Genomic DNA, 21,024 nt, shown 5'->3' on the forward strand with positions numbered 1-21,024 from the left:
ATAGTGGTTGGGTACTGAAAATGTGATGATTGGCGTACAATGGGTCATCAGCTTTGCTTTGAAGAACACTTCAAGCAAAGAGAGACGAGATGTGCTACCAATGCTTTATGGCATCGAGATTGTATTTTGATAAATAATAATACGAATAAAATATTCATAGATAAATTAATAAAGCGATTGGGTACTGAAAATGTGATGATTGGCGTACAATGGGTCATCAGCTTTGCTTTGAAGAACACTTCAAGCAAAGAGAGACAAGATGTGCTACCAATGCTTTATGGTATCGAGCTTGTATTTTGATAAATAATAAATTAATACTAAAAAAATATTCATAGGTATATTAATATAGTGGTTGGGTACTGAAAATGTGATGATTGGCGTACAATGGGTCATCAGCTTTGCTTTGAAGAACACTTCAAGCAAAGAGAGACGAGATGTGCTACCAATGCTTTATGGTATCGAGTTTGTATTTTGATAAATAATAAATTAATACTAAAAAAAATATTCATAGGTAAATTAATATAGTGGTTGGGTACTGAAAATGTGATGATTGGCGTACAATGGGTCATCAGCTTTGCTTTGAAGAACACTTCAAGCAAAGAGAGACGAGATGTGCTACCAATGCTTTATGGCATCGAGTTTGTATTTTGATAAATAATAATACGAATAAAATATTCATAGATAAATTAATAAAGTGATTGGGTACTGAAAATGTGATGATTGGCGTACAATGGGTCATCAGCTTTGCTTTGAAGAACACTTCATGCAAATTTTTAAATTGTTAAAATACCTTCATACTTTGGCAACATTCAAAGTATTTGGTGTAAAATAGTTGGTTAATTTGTCTGTCAACACTGCCTATTGTGTGTGTCGCTAATTTAAATCAGCAACTTGTTGTAACTCATTGAATATCATGTGTCATTTCGCGGGAAAAAAAAATGGTGAAAATTCAAGTTGATAGTTTGTGCATGATGGCGAAAACACAGGTTTCTTTTACTCATAATATGTCATTAAATAACGTTTGAAATATTATAACTACCACTGAAGGTTGTTTTAAACAAAAGTTACAATGATGGGCAAAATTACCTAATAATGTAGCGATCTATATTTTACAACATTGCTCAGCATCAAAAGAAGCTTAGGGTTAGCACATTTTATATTACCACATAATTTGATAGTTAATAAATATTATTTCTATTCGGTTAATTTCGGAAAAATAAGCCTAATTTGGTATCTCGGAAATAACCATAAATAAAGTTAAATCACTGAATTTAAAGCACAACTTAAATGTAAAAGTATGATTATTTTTATTTAATAGTCAATGAACAATATTCTGTTTTGCTTTTTTTGTCTTTTTATTGCCTACAACAAAATCCCACTACGAAATCTTTGCAGCAAAAGAAATCGAAAGAATGCTCATTTTACTGAGATGTACCAGCTTTTTGGAGAAGTAAAATGTGATTTATATGAAAAAGAAAAAAAAATGCCTGGGTAACATTTCCCAGCATCTGAAGGTTCCCGACCTTTCATGATACTGCTTTGACTTTTAAAGTAAACGACATCTTTCGTTTTGTGAATATTTCTCGGTATATTAATAAAATAATATTAATAATCATATCCATTTAAATTTTGTTTACATGATAGTGATAACATTCACTCAACATTTATCAAATTTGATACTTAGAATAAATAACAATTATTTATAGGAACATAAAATTGTTTTTATTTTGTGTATCCGTGATCTGTCCATTTTTTTTCAAATACGCAAATATTTTGGTTAGGTTAGCACAATTATGACATATTATATGAGATGTAATATAAATATTAATACATACAACTTGAGAGAAACGCCCCGCATTATCAATCGTAATATTCTATTGTTTCGACACTGTCTACATCTAGTCACCGCCATCGCTGCAGGCGCGACGCAGCGCCAATGCAAAGCGACTTAGGGCACCGCACTCACCTCTGCGACAGAGTCGCTCCTGCGCCTTCCACGGCCGGCCGCCGGCTCCGGAACTCACGACCTACCGCCTTGCAGAGGACTCTCGACACGCATTTCCACCTGTCACCGAGCCGATAAGGTCCATTCAAATCCATTTAAATTCCTATGAACCAAGCAGCTGCTATGACTTTACATATCCATTATAACATTATTATATATAAGAAAAGTTCAGTCAATTTTATAAATTACTGTCACCGCCACTGACATATAAATACTCGACAATGCGCATACAACCTTAAAACCAATAACAAACTTATACATTCGCTCTCGCATTTTACTTTAATACAAATAATTTGTTACACAGTGTTTCAACTTTAACGTAGAATCAATTCGTTTTTTAATGTTAGCGTCGTGATGATAAGTTCATAAAAAAATACGCACAATGTAAACGTTGGCAACATGATTTGATTTTAATAATTGATTTCTGATATAGAACGGAGGTGAACAATTTCATTCCAGGAAGCCGAGTGTGTAATGCTTGCAAGTGTAACTCGTCAATCTACCAAGCAAAGTGAATAGTGTAATGCATGGTGGGAAATCCCTAAAGTAACTGTGGAATGACGACGTTATTTACGTAAGGTTTACCGTTAATTAATTTTTCCCTATGTACAAGAAGCATTAAATCGTTCCTATCCCGTACGCGACCTAATGCCACGTACAACTGTCCGTGACTAAATACGTCCGATCTTAAATCTATGCCGACCCTATTAATAGTTTGACCTTGACTCTTATGAATGGTCATTGCATAACACACCTGAAGGGGAAATTGCAATCGACACATTTCTATTGGACTATTATGATCAATGGGGGCTTTAAACATGATTCGCGGTATAAAAAACAATTCGGCTATTCCCGGTTTGCGAACTGTTATTAATCGAGGTGAAGTCGCTACGATTATAACTTTTGTACCATTAACTAAATGATCTGAAAAACTAAGGTTACGAATTATTATACAAATACATCCTACTTTTAAAGTGAGATCGTGTTCTGGTATACCTTTAGGGTGCATACTATTCAACACGTCTACGCCTAAATACAATTCGTCAGTGTCATCCGTAGCCGTTTTATCTACTGAATAGAAATGTAAAAGGTCGCCTGGCAAACGGTCTAATACAGTCCTATTTATTTCTCTAATATTTGAATTGTGAGTGGAAAGAATGGCCCTACCTATACAAACTTCTGGCTCGTTTTCTAAAAGGAAATCCGAAAAAACAAAATTAATTAACTCATTTAAATCAGTAGTAAATGATAAAAGTGAAAGGTCTATTAAATTTTGACAAGATCTACCGACCTTTACCGAATGTAAAGGCAAATTATTTGAACCTATTTGAAGCAAAAAATCGGAAAAAACACTGTCTTCACTACACCTCTGAGGTGTAGTTAGTGAAAACGTCTTTAAACTCTGCCATAAGGGCGATGATTTTACTGACGCATTAAATATATCTGAATGACACTTGGCGTTGGTAACTACGGGCGGAATCTGACGAAAATCTCCAGCAAAAATGATAACCTTTCCCCCAAAACTTTTATTAGACTTTGTCAAGTCTTGCAAAGACCTATCTAACAAATGAATGAGGTACTTGTGTACCATCGGCGCTTCGTCGTAAATAATTAAATCGGAGTGTAGTATGAGTTCAGCTCTCTGGGTTCCGTTTGTTACATACCAATAGCCTAAATCGTCAATAGCGCTTAACGGATACTTAAACATACTGTGCGCAGTCATACCGCCGTCATAGTTCTGCGCGGCAATACCTGAACTCGCTGTGCATAAAACTACACCGTTGAGTACGCCCCTCACGTACGCTGCTATCGTATTTAATAGCAACGTTTTACCAGTGCCTGCCGGACCGTCTATATAAATAGCACTTTCGTTACTATTGCGAAAACCGTGATCAGTGAGCAAATTTTGCACATATTCGAACACTTGCCGCTGGTCATGAGACAGCTTGGGCGTCCAAACATCCACAAATTCGCGTAACCCGTCTGCATCGTGTAGAGCCTTCTCACGACCTAGTTCGGTGGTGTCATCGTGCGCGTCAGGCAAACCTTGCTCTAACAAACACGAACCATGTTTTCGCAATAGACGGTCAATTTGAACCAAGGCCTGGGTGTACGCTCTATCCGGATCGTTATTTACGCGGTTAAGTATATCTTCAGCTAGCTCATTTTTAAATTTTTCCCACAGTGTCGCTACTGCTACCCCGTTAACAGCCAATAATACGAAAAAGTTACGCAGGCGTGGTCCGGTCAAAAAACATGAAGCTTCCTGCATAGCTATCTCGTATTCGGCTTCATCGTTGGCGATACCAACGGCTTTAGCGGCCTCCTGGAATGTGTTACAATTTGGACCACCCAAGTTATAAAGATCCCTGTAACTACGGCAGGGGTGTAAAGCTAATAGTAATCTTAAATAAAATTGTTCACCTCTGTTGGGCGCGACCCAAAATAAACGCGTCACTATTTCTCCCCTCTGTCTTTTTGTCAAAAATTTTCCGTTATTCATTTCGTAAATAATTGTATTTTTTGTTGAGGGGCGGCTGGAATGAACTATGTACCTCTCGTAAAAATCTAAATATGTTAACCTATCAAATTCTTCACCGAGGGGACGATTAAAATACGTGATGAGATCCGAATTTGAATTTTGAACAGCACGCGATTCATTTCCCGCCTTAAAAAAAATAGACTGATGATTTTCTAAATGAACATCTAACATCTTTACAGTGGGCTCACGTCCCGTAACGTCAAACTCAAAAACTCTCCAAGCAGCCTCACCAGAACCGATGTATCGTTTTGTGACGTACTGTTCTATTTCGTTATTTTTTAGTTCATCTGGAACAATAGCGACTCGAGCCTCGTCTGGACCTTTAGTCATATATTTGAAAAGATATTTAATTACAGTTCGAGTGGACACTGATTCTAAATTTAAATGACAATCGTATCTAAGGAGAAGGGCAGCGTTGTACGGTACTATCCACAAATCACTAATTTCTACATCCCTCCCTCTGTATTTAATGGTGGCTGTATTTTTACTGCTACGCTTTAAATTTATAAACCCTTTATCATTACAATATGTGACTTCTGTCTCTGGTTTTGGGAAATAGCTTGTACATTTTTTTTTTTCACTATCCCAACATTTTAAATCTGTCCTATGCGGCGGACCGCATGGACCATGTACCATGTAATCTAAAACAGCTTTTCTTAATTTTCCATCAACTTCTGAAGCGTCAGGAATATCTGCTCTAATAAATTTATCCACATCAGTACCGTGAACGGGGCCACCACCCTCGACTGCAAAACAGATATGAGCGTGTGGTAATCCCCGTTTTTGGAACTCTATTACATATAAAATATAAACAATTTTACCAAACCAAACCCCTGTGCGAAGATTCCTCAAAAGTTGTTGCAATTTAATATTAAAAACTCTAGCACAAATTGAAGGCGTATTATGATGACCTGTTATTGAATTTTGTATTTCAGGCCATTTAGGATTGCAAGTTAAAGTTAAAAGAAAAGAAGGCAATCCTAATCTGTTAACTACTGCCATAGCATCCATATACTTTTGCTTCATATATCTAGGCCCCCCCGTGTAACTACTTGGCAAATAGACTCTACCAGGCACAACCCCACCCTCTCCTCGAATAGTCTCATCTACACTGATCTGCTGTAAAACTGACTCTACTTCTCTTAATGGAGCGGAACGGAGAGCATTATCCGTGTTACCTTTTTGGATGTTATACAGGTAACGAAGTCTTTCTTCTAAAATCCTACATTGCATATCAACTAACCACTCTTCGGACAAACGATTAAAATCGTTGAAACGGGATTCGCTCAGAAGGAGACATCTAACATATTTGTTTTGGGTTAGTTTTGCTCCATTATTGTCCGTTTTGTTAGGAAACCATCCAGGGTTACCGTGCGGATACAATAATGGATATTGAAAAGTTTCATATAAGGGGTGCATTATATCTACTGTGTGAGGCTTTTTGTCACCAATTTTCCAGATTGCAATGGCGCGCGGTATGTAGCGCTCCTGCTCATTGCTTATAATGGCAGCAATCTCGTTGCCCAACGGCATATCACCGAGAATGTTACCATGTGTGCGTCGTGTGGTGTGCTCAAAAATGAGGTGTGCGTGGTCGGATGGTTCTTGGCTCAGCCGCTTGAAGCACTCTATATAAGGGTTATGACTATGCAAGAAATTTGTGATGGACCGAATGACTGTTAAATCTAGATTTAAATTTGAAGCGAGGCTCTCTCGCTCACTGTTATCATAAATATAAAGTCCAGCCGGGTTAGTAGTTTCTGAGTACGCAAGATCGAAAACTCTGTGATAAACCCTCCCTTGAATTTTTAAAAATGATACCCCCGTTGTTGGATGTTGAAATCCGTGTGAAACACCTAACGCACTAAAAGCAAATAAATTATTATAAGCCCTAGGTTTATTCAAAAAAGTTGGAAAGCTATAAAATGGTTCATTTAAAGGCGGGAAATTTTGAACGTTATAAGCGCCAGCCCCACAGCACCACTTGATACGATTCTTTTCCTCAAAGAACAATCTAGCATTACAGTGCCTACATAAAAACGCCTCCCTATCTAACAATGAAATATTCTTAAAACTATACAATTTGACGACAGTTAAGCCGTCGCCACTCTTTGTACCTATTAAAATGTTGGAATCCCGTAATTCCACGTCCAGATTTCGATTTACTTGATTGTACCTATCTACTGCTTGCCTATTAACCTCCGGATTAGATTGTGTATATCTTTGAACGGCTTGCCTATTAACCTCTGGATTACTTTGACTAAACTTTTGACTGGCCTGCCTATGGATCTCGGGATTGATAGCGTTATATTTTTGAACCGCCTGCCTATGAATCTCGGGATTGATCTCGTTATACTTCTTAACTGCCTGCCTATTAACCTCTGGATGATTTTTATGATATTTTGTGACCGCTTTTAAATGAGAATCTGCATCAATAGATCGCCTACCTGGTCGTCCCCTCTTACGTCCTACTTCTACTGAATTTACTGATGAACTATCCGAATCTACGTTTATATTGTTTTGTTTGTGTGCTTTAGATTTATTATATTTAGCCGGTCTACCGCGTTTCCTACCTACATTACTAACGTCGGGTAATTTTGTTATGCAGACAACGGGTGTCAGTGTTGTTAATTTAGGGTCGCGAATATTTTGAATTAAAACTTTTGGTTTTAGGGAATTTAATTTAGGGTCATATTTTGGGGGTATACCTTTCTTAACTAAAACTATCGGTTTTAAATTAGACAATTTAGGGTCGTCTACATTAACTAATTGGTCGTCTACATGAACTAATTGGTTGTCTACACTAACTAATTCATTAATAATATTTACACTATGAAAATGATTTAAAATAATTTTATGAATTTGATATTGACTACCAAACGCCGGATTCCAAAACAAAAACTTTGCAAGAGTATCTAAATTGTTGCACTGAAAGAGACGTGCGGCTCCTACCGAATGCGAGTTATGGACGTATTTATTATTCGCGTCTACTTTATGGCTATTAAAGATAAAATATGTATTATTTGACCTCCAAAAAGATATCGTATTATTAGCGCCGGTGAATAGGTAGCTATGTGTGGAGTCGTTGTGTGCAGTGTGAAATATTTTATTTTTTAGGATTAATTTTAATTGTAAAGTGTAAGTGGCTATGTCGCTGTCACATGTGGGAAACAGTCCGTTGTCGATCCAACTATCGTTGTCTGCCATCGATTTAATATTAGCCAAATAGGTCCCTACACGTATATCAGAAGGCAATTCTTCAGGATATAAATGAGGATGATTATGCGCAACCCCAAGTGGTCTTACTTGAATGTATAACATGTCACCAAAGTCTAAAATAGTGTCAATATTTTCCTGAGAAAATACGGCTCTATTTAGAATAGAAGAATAAACAGCCGCGCATGTTGCCATCGCGACACATTGTGCGTTGTTACCCTTAAACCGGGGATCGGCTTGATGCGTTGACCCTTTAATAATAATTTGACCGATTAAAATAATAATAAAAACAGAATGAGATTTTATCAAATCAGAGGTAACATATTTATATAATGCTGCACAATTTATTTATAATTTGTTAAGCAAATTGAAATGTTCCAAACAAAGAATAATGCATTGTCCCTATGATTATAAAATATAAATCCGTATGAAATATGTTAAAGAAAGTATCCCTAGTGAAATCACTATTTCATTTCTAAAATTTCGTAACACAAAAATATTAAGTCGATTAGATATGGGTTGAGAATGAGATCCAAGATGAAAAATGAGTCGAAACTACTCTAAAAAAATACTAAGCTCGCTACGAAACACGAATAGAAAATGTGGCGTCATTCTACCTTACCCCGCAATCTATAAAAAAAAAATATTCGCGACGATCTACGTTTCAGTATAATATTATACTCGTATAATCAAACATATCTAGAATTATTTATCATGTTAATTTTAATCCTATCAAAACTATGTATAACGCGAATCATGTAAAAAGAACGCTGGATGAAAGTGATGGGGTGTGTTTTGGCATGTATCGAGTTTAGCACGAAAGTTATACCACCTCATAACACCAAATAGACCAATAAATCGCCAATGCGCAGCTTAACCGTCAGCGTTCTTTTTACATGACCCGACCTATACTTACGTAATATGATGGAATGTTATTCTTTTATGGAAATAGTTTACATACTGTTATCGGTAAATATTATTAAATCATGTATAGGTATACATATAATTTATATATTTGTAATATCAAATCAAAATTAATCTCATTAGGTACTTATCAAGTAAAATTCTAGACTCTAGTAGGTATATGATACAACTTAGTCGTTCTTCCATCTCCTATGTAATTCTAAAACCTGGTTTATAAATCTCGCTTTAATGTTGAAAGTAAGTACCTACCTACATCACTATCACTACATAGTATAAAACAAAGTCGCTTTCTCTGTCCCTATTTCCTTATGTCCCTTTGTACGCTTAAATCTTTGAAACTACGCAACGGATTTTGATGCGGTTTTTTTTAATAGATAGAGTGATTCAAGAGGAAGGTTTATATGTATCTTATATATAAAAATGAATCGCAAAATGTGTTGGTAAGCGCATAACTCGAGAACGGCTGAACCGATTTCGATAATTCTTTTTTTATTATATTCCTTGAAGTACGAGGATGGTTTTTATGTAGAGAAAACGTAAATATGTACCACGGGCGAAGCCGAGGCGGACCGCTAGTCTTATATATAAAAATGAATCGCAAAATGTGTTGGTAAGCGCATAACTCGAGAACGGCTGAACCGATTTCGATAATTCTTTTTTTATTATAATCCTTGAAGTACGAGGATGGTTTTTATGTAGAGAAAACGTAAATATGTACCACGGGCGAAGCCGGGGCGGACCGCTAGTGTATAATAACATCCATTAAATAGTGGAGAAGTACTGTTATTTTTGAGGTTTCTAATGTGATGTCGCAAATAATTTTTTCAAACGCATTTTTTCCGCTTACATTGCAAACGCAGGCTGAACCCTACGAGTTTTATCAAAATAATATACTAAGTATTGTAAACATTGAAAAGGTCTATAGAAAAGTCCGTGATGGTTATATATAATATGTATATGTCTATTTCATATGGATAACCCACAAAAACTTTTTTTGTCATTTACTTTTTACGACAAATAATGGTTAATTTTCGAAGCGATTTTAACTAATACAGCATTAATCCTTAACCAATTAAATACCTTGAATACATTGTACATTTAATATAGATCTATATGGCCCTTTACACCGTATGATGTAAGTGAATATTTTCGAAAATATTACAGATTTAAAAATTGCGGGACATAGGCCATAGCGTTACCGGCCGGCTGCCATTGCACCCGTGCGAAGCCGGGGTCACTGGTTTTCTAATATAATAGTGTAAATTAACTTCGCTACATAATGTGAAGAATGTGAATAATTAATTGAAATTAAACCGAAAATATCAATACTTTATCTATACCCACAGATAAGTTAAAAATAAATAAATATAAAATAAAATATATAATATACGTTCAATTACATACAAATTTTCAAAGCGTCTGGACCAATTTTAACTACTCACTGGCAGAAAGCTTTCATTGAAAAAAAATAGGTAGGTATCCTTATAACATACCTTAAAATACAGAACATTGATTATTGATATACCTAACATGTGTTTGAATGATCAGAGACAATTTCATGATTTATAATAATTAATATGTTTACTATTGAAGGATATTTACAATTTTTAATGAATTAAGTACCTAATATCTAATTTATTTTTATAATAAATATAATATCTATCACACAAAATGGCGACCGACGCCGTCCGCGGCGCGCGGCGCGCCCGCTCGTCGCGCGCGTTGCGGTTCGCGATTCCCGCGCATTTCGATTTAAGTACAACAAATTAGGAAAAAAATATATTCCCGACTTATTACCTACTACATTTATACATATTATTATATTTAAAATATTATCTTCTATTCTATTTTATGTTAAAGAAAATGACTTTATTCTGTAGCCTATAAGGTACATAGACACACATGACAACAACGGTAATTATGTAGGTATTAAGATGTTAAACATTAGAATACCAATTTTATAAAAAAAATCTTTGAGTTATTATTAAAAGTAGGTATCAACTTATTCAGAACATTTCAATTTGCACAAAAAAAAGATAAAAGTGATTGATTACCTACCTAACAGAGCCTTATGAAAATATATGTAGGTATATTAATTGACTTTAAACCTAATAAATTGAATAAAGCTTACCGGTAGCGATGCACGCCATTGCCGCTGCGTTGCCGCCATTGCTAGATGATGCTTGGAACATGTTGAGGCACGAAGTCACGTAGAATCTCGAAGTTACTGAAAACGATAAATGAATATTTAAAAAAACAAAGCATTAAATAACAGACATCACTTGTTTTTATTAAACCATTGAAAAAAAAACAAAAGAATACTTAAATCGTCATGAATTGAAATGAAGTCTTTTTATATTTTATAATTACCTATTACCTATATTAATATATTTAATTTTTAGTAAGAAAAATGTATAAAGACAACAATAAAACTCAAATCATTATTCACTCCAAGTACAATATGAGACCAATAATTAAAATAAATATTAATCGACTTACCCTGCGAACAGACGAAATGTTAATGGAAGAGAATTGGCGCGGGCGCGGGGCGTTTTATTTTTAATTTCCCACCGGAAGTTGCAAACATTACGAAAAAAGTGGGAATAGACAATTTCACAGTTTTGTATTTTTTTTTCTTATCTTAATTAAAATATATTTTAATTAATAAGCGATATTTAAAATACGTAATCTAATCTAAAAAATATATTGATATAACGATAAAATAATTTAGGAACATAATATATTGTATTAAATTAATATTCAACTGTTAGTAAGGGGTTTAATTTATGTTTTATTATTTTCATATTTAATTATTTTTCGAAAATATGCTATATAGAATATATTCAATACAAATATATATATTTTTTTAATAATAATAACAACTAACTATGTAATGTTTAATTTATTTTTATTATTACACAATAATTATAGAAGACTGTCTATGAATACCTTGAATACGTAATATTGTTTTCAAAATTCAAATATAAAAGTCAAATTATGCTTTTTATAAACATAACTAAGAAATCAATATTTTCATAATTATTAAACACAACTAAAATATTTATGAAATTATTTTAAAGTAAACAAAAAACGTATCGTCATAATTAAATTGTATTCAAGAATTTTATTCAAGTTTATTCTGATTTGAGAAAAATATATCCAATGCTGCCAACATTATATATTTTTTGGTCATAATAGCAATGTTTTAATTTAAATGCACTTAGAAAAAAGTTATGCGTGCTCGTAATTTATTATTTCATTTAATCTGGTTTTTTGTATGTTATTATATTTCTTTTAAATATTTAATTAATTAAAGTCTCTAAATTATTGTTAATTTTTTTTGCACTTTCTTTACTCATTAGTTGTCAAAATATAAATGATAATTGTAACGTCAAATTAATAGTTATGTCAACAAACAACTTTCCGAAAACAAATAAGAAAACGGCTTCGTGTGTAAAATGTAAAATATTATGTGTTTATTATGCATAGCAAAAATATGTTTTGCAATTTTATCACTCCAAAAGTAAGAAGATTTCATGTCATTGATTTACTCATTATATTTAATTCTAATAAGTGTGGATACTATAACGTTTGATTCCAAGTAATAAATATAAAACAACGATTCAATGAATTAAAACATACATTTTTGTGATCAAAGAAGACTACAATACCAAGTGTAAAACAAGTGAAATCTAATAAGATCAGAGGGTATGAAAATAAAGAAAAACAAAAGTTGAATTTACCAAACATAAAGGAAATGTTTTATGATTTGCAGATGCTCACATATTTTTACATTTATTGAAGATTCCAGAAAGTTATTTGTATTATCAATATTGAATAACACAGACTGATTGACCCATTGATGGTATTATGTAGATCATAATTATTATAGATGAAAAGATAATAATAAAGTGTATAAATTTCAATTTGAATAACCATGATATGTCTGAAAACTTTATAACGATTGTTACTGTATTTCTTAGTTCTTACTATAATATATAGGAAATACCTAATAAGTAGAAGCCGTCTACATTTTTAACATCATTGTTTGCTTTCAAAAAAAGGAGCCGAGTCCAGTAATGTGGCCGTCCTCTTTATTAATTTAAATTCACCAAACATAATAAATTTAATGTATCTATCCAAAAAATGTCTTGCAAGAACAATGTAACTCGGGATCCTAGAAGTATTGACAAAAATATGTAATAGAAGTTACTTACTATGTCATTTAATATTGATTAAAACATGATATTATATATACCAAGTCATGTTAATAATAATTATGCCAATACAATATAATATGTACCAACTTTAAATTAAATAAATATCACTGTTGTATATTATGTTTTCAGTGTAAATATATAATGACAAAACTTTTTCATGTGTTTCATTTTCTTATTAATCTTGTTTTATTGGTTAGTTAAATATTCATAAAGTAAAAACGAATGTTTTTTTTTAATTATTTGTATTATATTGCTATTCATATAATTTATCTTATTGCATTTCATATTAGATACCATTGCTTATACAGTGAAACTTGGTTAAGTGGGACCTGGATAAGTGGGAAACCTCCATAACTGGAACTCATGCTGAGGTCCCAACACTTTGGCACTGAATTACCTCTGTTAGTGGGACGAGGTAAACCTCTATATCTGGGATTTGTTTTTTCGATTTATCATCATAGTTACCTCTATAACTGAGACAGCGAGTAAATTTTATATGCATAAACCTCTGTAACTGAGATAACATTGTTTGTTTACTCATTCTTATTCTACCCACAAATTCCACACGTAATTCCAAGTACGTAAGTACAAATTTTGAGCTTCAATTACCTTCAGTTTTAGTTTCCTTTATGTTATTAATCTTATTATCTTTACTATCATACAGATGTTTATTAGAAAAATGTCAAAACGAAAGCTACAATCGTTATCATTACGTGAAAAACTGAAGTTAATTAATGGAACCCTCTGTAAATGAGACAGATATTTATTTATACCTGTATATCTGAGACACTGGATAAGTGGAATACCTCTATAAGTGAAACGACATTGCAGGTCCCTTGATGTCTCACTTAACCAGGTTTCACTGTAGTACATGTTAAAGTATTAATTTAAGTATGAAATTCTCATTGAATGTTTGATAAAAATTGTATTTTATGTTTATTTAATATAGTTATTCCAATTTGAAATCATATATATATATTATATATAGTTATTTCAAGTGAGTAGGTATGTATATTTTATGCACACTTCATTTCATTCATTGTTTATATTGATGAAATAAATTAATGAAATAAAAATCTGTTATCTATACTAATACATATTATGAAGTGGAAAGGTTTGTAATTATGTATGTATGTATGTATGGTTTTGACGCATAATCTACTGGACCGATTTCAAAAATTCTTTCACCATTAGAAAGCTGCATCTTTACTGAGCAACATAGGCTATATTGCATTTTCAAAAAAATAAGAGATCCTTACCAAAAATGCAATAATGTAACCCAAGGTGTCAAAAATTCCTCAATAAAACTTCTGTCATCGCGTGCGCTGCGGAATCTATTGAAGATAGAACAAAAAAATGTTCTACGGTATTATAGAATGGATCAATATCTACAAGAAAGTCCGCGATACCATGTGTCCATCGTCAGTAGTTATGTTACTACAACAACTTTTTTACGTTTTCAAAGTAAATAGAAGTGTCGACAGTAATCAAACCATGTTATCCATACACATATATTAATCCTTATCCCATTAAATGATGTTTTATTATAGACTGTTTCAATACCAGCAAAATACTTTTTAAATGAAAAAAATTGGATATTCCATTCAAAAGATATAACGAATTTTTAAGTGTCAATCTACAGAAAATAGTAGGTATACTGTATAACGTACAATGAGCATGCGTAGTGCGGGACGGGGTAAAGGTGATTTTCATGTGATTAAAAATTAAACCTATAGTCGTACCTATAGTAGACTTTTCACCGTCACGATATCGCTATCTATGCGGGTGAAACCGCAGGGCATTGCTAGTAATAAATAATAGGTAAATATTAGACATGTTTAATGATATATATACCTACTTAGTAATTAGTATATATTATATTTTAGAAATTTTAATATTAAGAGCCAACAAAATGAGTGAGAGAATTAAATAAAATAAACAATTAAGATAATTTGACAAAAAGAATAACGTAGAAAATATGGCTAAAGTTACCATAGATTAATCTTAATCTTAATATGATAAATCTCGTGTCACAATGTTTGTCCTCAATGGACTCCTTAACCACTAAACCGATTATAATAAAATTCGCACACCATGTGCAGTTCGATCCAACTTGAGAGATAGGTTGATTTAAACATGTAGGTACCACGGGCGAAGCCGGGGCGGACCGCTAGTAGTATAGTAAAAAATATATTGCTCTAGTGGCACAATCTAGCGAGGAAACAGGGGACTACGTTTGTATAGTAAAAAATATATTGCTCTAGTGGCACAATCCAGCGAGAAAACAGGGGACTACGTTTGTATGGAAAAAACTACTCTTTTGTTTGCTCTTAATGATTTAAAAAACATACCGGCCGAATTAATAACCTCCTCCTTTTTTTGAAGTCGGTTAAAAAATGTATAAGTACCTAAATGTTGAATTTGTTTTATTTTAGGGTTCTGTACTCAAATGGTAAAAGGGGGACCCTATTACTATAAAAAGTTATACTATGCTATTACTGACTTTTGTTTCTGTTTGTTTATCTGCCACCAGGTTCATGTAGTTAAGCAATGTTGTCAAGGTTTTATATTGAATGTGTGACCATTTTTTTTTCAGTTTCATATTTATACGGAAACCTTAGTGTTTTGAGTCCAACTCGCACTTGACGCTTTTTTTAAATATACACCTAAGATAAAATAAAAATTAAACAGTCTATTTGAGCTGCACATCAAATATTTTTTACAAAGAGCAATTGCTTTACTAATACAATACGCTTGTTTTATAAGCCCCAAAGCAATCGTGAGTATTCACACGACCACTGATCCAGCCAGAGAAGATCGTGAGGTACCTAATCAGAATACCGAAGAGTCAAAAGTTCGACTACATGTCCATTTTCGAATCCCAGCTGGTTCCACTTGGTGAGCGAAAACGAAAGAATCCAGCATGTTTATGATAAAAAATATGACCGAACTTACCGCAGCGGACTTCTATAATTTGATATCATTTTATTGAATTACTTATAATCGTTCAAAAAATGTGATATTCATTTGATAGTACATTAATTTATACTAATTAATGTTTTATTTTGTTAATGTGAATGTTAATGTTTTAGGTTGTTTAGTAACCTACTGCAAAAAAGATGACTAAGTCAGCATGTTAAGTGCATAATAATTTTTAGTCACTTCATAATGAATTGCCATAACCTGTTTATTGTAGGTAATTTGCGAAAAACAATATCGAAGCTGCAACCAGCCCAGCCCGCGGCAGAAAGCGGCAGTCATTTGAAAATTAATTGTAATTCCCAGTCCATTTGTTGTTATCTGCAGCGATTCCACAGTCAGTCGGAAATGCTTATAAATTCCTAATTCAAATATTTTCTACTCCGAGAGGTCGTCTTCCACCGAAGTTGCGTGGTGCGCGGGCAGCAAGCAGCCCGCGGTGCATCCCAGGGAAGAAATCTTCAGTCATTTGAAAATGCATTAGAATTCCCTATCCATTTTTGTTATTATCTGCTAATAGCGATTCCACAGTCAGTCGCAACTGCTTATAAATTACTTATTCAAATATTTTCTACTCCGGGAGGCTGTCGACCTTCGAGGTTGCGCGGTGCGCGGGCAGCAAGCAGCCCGCGGCGCCGTCTTTTGCCGTTGCTATTCAATTACCCTTCCTACTATGGAAATTTCCATACAAAATTTTCGAAAAAAAAAATTTCGCTTTTTAACAAAAAAATTTATATGCCTGGAAGTGGACCAAGTTTTGAAGTATTTTTTACTTAGACGACCCCGACCTACCTGTTACCGATTCAGAGAACCGTTGAATTTCGTGATGTATCGAAAATGGAAACCAGGGGTCGGAGTGAGATTCTGAGTATGCAGTTTTGTAAATCTGGCCGATTAGAGCACAGAAGTCAATTTTCAGACCGATCGTAAAGTAATCGGCGCCACCATCTTGCTTTGAAAAATTGGCCATTTTTGAAAAAAAAATTGCGTCCAATTTGAATTTCTCCATTGCCCTGGTAGCGCCCCATCTTCCTGATCATTTTTTAGTTCTACACCCCCCACCTATCTGGCGCCGTTTCGGAGAGCCGTCGAATTTCGCGTTGTATGAAACTCGGAAACCAGCGGTGGAAACTGAATTATGAGTATGCCAACTTAATGTGCGGCTCAATTAAAGCCCCTGTGCCAAGTTTCAGCGCGATCGGACCAGCGATGGCCATTTTAGCATTTGTATGGCGGCGGCCATTTTTTCCGCCATTTTGAATTTTTTTCACCATCTGTGGTAATTGCTCGAGGTCTACTCCAAGTTTAGTTCGAGCACCCCAGATGCAGCTGCTACCGTTTGCGCGGGCCGTTGACCGTCTTCGCGAGATGAGGGAAAGTTTAAGATTTCGTATTTTTCTGGATATCCTGGGAGCTGGGCGAGTACAGACATGGTGTGAGTGTGTTTCCGCGTTGCGCCACCTCGTCTAAATTTACGTTTTTATGTTTGCGCCAAAAATGGAAAAATTCCAAAATCGAGCGTCCCACTATGGCTCCCTGGTAGCATCCCAGGGTGGTGATCATTTTTAGTTCCGACACCCCCCACCCAACTCGCACCGTTTCCGCGGGCCGTTGGATTTTCCATTGTATGAAAGTCGGAAACTGGGGCCCGGAGCCACTCGAACGGGGCACCGATCGATTCGCCGGCTCGAACAGAGCACGTGTGCCAAATTTGAGACGTAAGGATTCATAAACGGCGATTTTGGCAAAGTACGGCGGCCATCTTGTTTTCGCGAAAATCCCCATTTTTCCACCACCCCTGGTAATCGCCACCAGTTCCGAGCATTTTTTGTTCCGACACCCCCCCTCCAGGTGGCACCGTTTCTGCGCACCACCAGGGGTCCACTCGGTATTCGAAGGTGATCGAGATCGCTATATTTTTCCTCTGGTCGCTCGGCGCACCTCTACACGATCACGTCGTTATCCCCCCCACTTTCCGCATAGTTTCCGAGAAAAGCGATGTCAGTGAGTCAGTCAGTGAGTGGTAGTGTAGCTTTATATATTATAATAACTAGCTGGTGCGTTGTGCGCGGGCTGCAAGCAGCCCGCGAGCCCCTTTTGCCCCTGGGTTGAAGCAATAGGGCAGTCATTAGAAAATGCATCAAAATCCCCCGTCAATTTGTTATTATTTGCCAACAGCGATTCCACAGTCAATCGGAAGTGCTTATAAATTCCCAATTCAAATATTTTCTATTTTGAAATGCTGTCGACCTTCGAGGGTGCGTGGTGCGCGGGCTGCAAGCAGCCCGCGAGCCTCTTTTGCCTCTGGGTTGAAGCAATAGGGCAGTCATTTGAAAATGCATTCGAATTTCCTGTCCATTTGTTACATCTGCTAACAGCGATTCTACAGTCAGTCGGTAATGCTTATAAATTCTCCATTCAAGTATTTTCCACTTCGGGAGGCTGCCCACCTTCGAGGGTGCGTGGTGCGCGGGCTGCAAGCAGCCCGCGAAGCATCCCAGGGCAGAAATCTTCAGTCAGTTGAAAATGCATAAAAATTCCCCGTCAATTTGTAAATACCTGCTAACAGCGATTCCACAGTCAATCGGAAGTGCTTATAAATTTCCCATTCAAATATTTTCTATTCCGGGGGGCTGTCTACCTTCGAGGGTGCGTGGTGCGCGAGCTGCAAGCAGCTCGCGGCTCATCCCAGGGCAGAAATCTTCAGTCATTTGAAAATGCATTTGAATTTCCTGTCCATTTGTTACATCTGCTAACAGCGATTCTACAGTCAGTCGAAACTGTTTATAAATTACTTATTCAAATATTGGTTAAATTCTTGAAATGTGATCCCCGAATTTGAGGTGTCTAATCGATAGCGGGCAGTGACTTTTCATAATAAACTGTTCAAGAGTTTACTTAACACGCTCGTCGCTTCGCTCCTCGCTACCTATTTGAATATTTACGCCGGCCGCTGACGTGACTTGCTCGCTTCGCTCGCTTGGCTAGTGCGGTAGTTCAAAAGTAACCTAACTCGCTCGTCGCTTCGCTCCTCGCTACTTCTTTGAGTATTTACGCCGGCCGCTGACGTGACTTGCTCGCTTCGCTCGCTTGGCTAGTGCGGTAGTTCAAAAATTAACCTAACTGGCTCGTCGCTTCGCTCCTCGCTACTTCTTTGAATATTTACGCCGGCCGCTGACGTGACTTGCTCGCTTCGCTCGCTTGGCTAGTGCAGTAGTTCAAAAGTTAACCTAACTCGCTCGTCGCTTCGCTCCTCGCTTCTTCTTTGAATATTTACGCCGGCTGCTGACGTGACTTGCTCGCTTCGCTCGCTTGGCTAGTGCGGTAGTTCAAAAGTTAACCTAACTCGCTCGTCGCTTCGCTCCTCGCTACCTATTTGAATATTTACGCCAGCCGCTGCCGTGATTCGCTCGCTTCGCTCGCTTGGCTCGTGCGGTAGTTCAAAAGTTAATAAATATTTTCTACTCCGGGAGGCTGTCGACCTTCGAGGTTGCGTGGTGCGCGGGCAGCAAGCAGCCCGCGGCGCCGTCTTTTGCCGTTGCTATTCAATTACCCTTCCTACTATGGAAATTTCCATACAAAATTTTCGAAAAAAAAAATTTCGCTTCTTACCAAAAATTTTTATATGCCTGGAAGCGGACCAGGTTTTGAAGCATTTTTTACTTCGGCGACCCCGACCTACCTGCCACCGGTTTAGAGAGCCGTTGAATTTCGTGATGTATGGAAAATGGAAACCGAGGGTCGGAGAGAAATTCTGAGTATGCAGTTTTGTGAATATGGCCGATAAGAGCACAAAAGTCAATTTTTAGACCCATCGTAAAGTAACCGGCGCCACCATCTTGCTTTGAAAAATTGGCCATTTTTGAAAAAAAAATGGCGTCCAATTTGAAATTTCTCCATTGCCCTGGTAGCGCCCCATCTTCCTGATCATTTTTTAGTTCTACACCCCCCACCTATCTCGCGCCGTTTCGGAGAGCCGTCGAATTTCGCGTTGTATGAAACTCGGAAACCAGCCGTGGAAATTCAATTATGAGTATCCCACCTTAATGTGCGGCTCGATTAAAGCCCCTGTGCCAAGTTTCAGCGCGATCGGACCAGCGATAGCCGTTTAAGCATTTGTATGGCGGCGGCCATTTTTTCCGCCATTTTGAATTTTTTTCACTATTTGTGGTAATTGCTCGAGGTCTACTCCAAGTTTAGTTTGAGCACCCCAGATGTAGCTGCTACCGTTTGCGCGGGCCGTTGACCGTCTCCACGGGCTGTGAAAAAGTTCAAAATTTCGGATTTTTCTGGATATCCTGGGAGCTGGGCGAGTATGAATGCATCATTGGTGTGTTTCTCCGTTGCGCCACCTCGTCTAAATTTACGTTTTTATGTTTGCGCCAAAAATGGAAAAATTCCAAAATCGAGCGACCCACTATGGCTCCCTGGTAGCGTCCCAGGGTGGTGATCATTTTTAGTTCCGGGACCCCCCACCCAACTCGCACCGTTTCCGCGGGCCGTTGGATTTTCCAATGTATGAAAGTCGGAAACGGGGGCCCGGAGCCACTCGAACGGGGCACCGATCGATTCGCCGGCTCGAACAGAGCACGTGTGCCAAATTTGAGACGTAAGGATTCATAAATGGCGATTTTGGCAAAGTACGGCGGCCATCTTGTTTTCGCGAAAATCGCCATTTTTCCACCACCCCTGGTAATCGCCACCAGTTCCGAGCATTTTTTGTTCAGACACCCCCCCTCCAGGTATCACCGTTTTTGCGCACCTCCAGGGGTCCACTCGGTTTTCGAAGGTGATCGAGATCGCTATATTTTTCCTCTGGTCACTCGGCGCACCTCTACACGATCACGTCATTATCCCCCCCACTTTCCGCGTAGTTTCCGAGAAAACCGATGTCAGTCAGTGAGTGGTAGTGTAGCTTTATATATATATAAATAAATAACTAGCTGGTGCGTTGTGCGCGGGCTGCAAGCAGCCCGCGAGCTTCCGTGTGCTCTAAGAGTCTTAACAAACGATGTTGTTTTTTTTTTATCTATAATTAAATTATTCTAGCTATCATCAGCTCTTGGACTATAGGAATATAATTTCTAATTTTTATTTTGTCAGAAAAAAAAGTTCAAGACAACACTTACTCAATTAAA

The 21,024-nt window shown here is 36.5% G+C and overlaps 1 protein-coding gene across 1 annotated transcript; it reads right to left on the reverse strand.

The window, feature by feature from the left end:
* Positions 1 to 1,966: 1,966 nt before the first annotated feature.
* On the reverse strand, positions 1,967 to 10,879 carry LOC149895079 (uncharacterized; the record flags this gene model as incomplete). Its single annotated transcript, XM_090119141.1, has 5 exons — positions 10,819 to 10,879; positions 5,618 to 6,346; positions 5,181 to 5,293; positions 3,670 to 5,042; positions 1,967 to 2,065 (listed from the first exon to the last, which is right to left on the reverse strand). Coding segments are annotated over exons 1-5 (2,375 nt in total), but the record flags the coding sequence as incomplete, so codon positions are not given.
* Between the last annotated feature and the right edge of the window lie 10,145 nt (positions 10,880 to 21,024).

This window comes from Colias eurytheme, chromosome 32 (assembly GCF_061535395.1).
Source record: "Colias eurytheme isolate Ceu_HAF_F1 chromosome 32, ilColEury1 Martin Lab GWU primary, whole genome shotgun sequence".
Taxonomy (NCBI): Eukaryota; Metazoa; Arthropoda; class Insecta; order Lepidoptera; family Pieridae; genus Colias; species Colias eurytheme.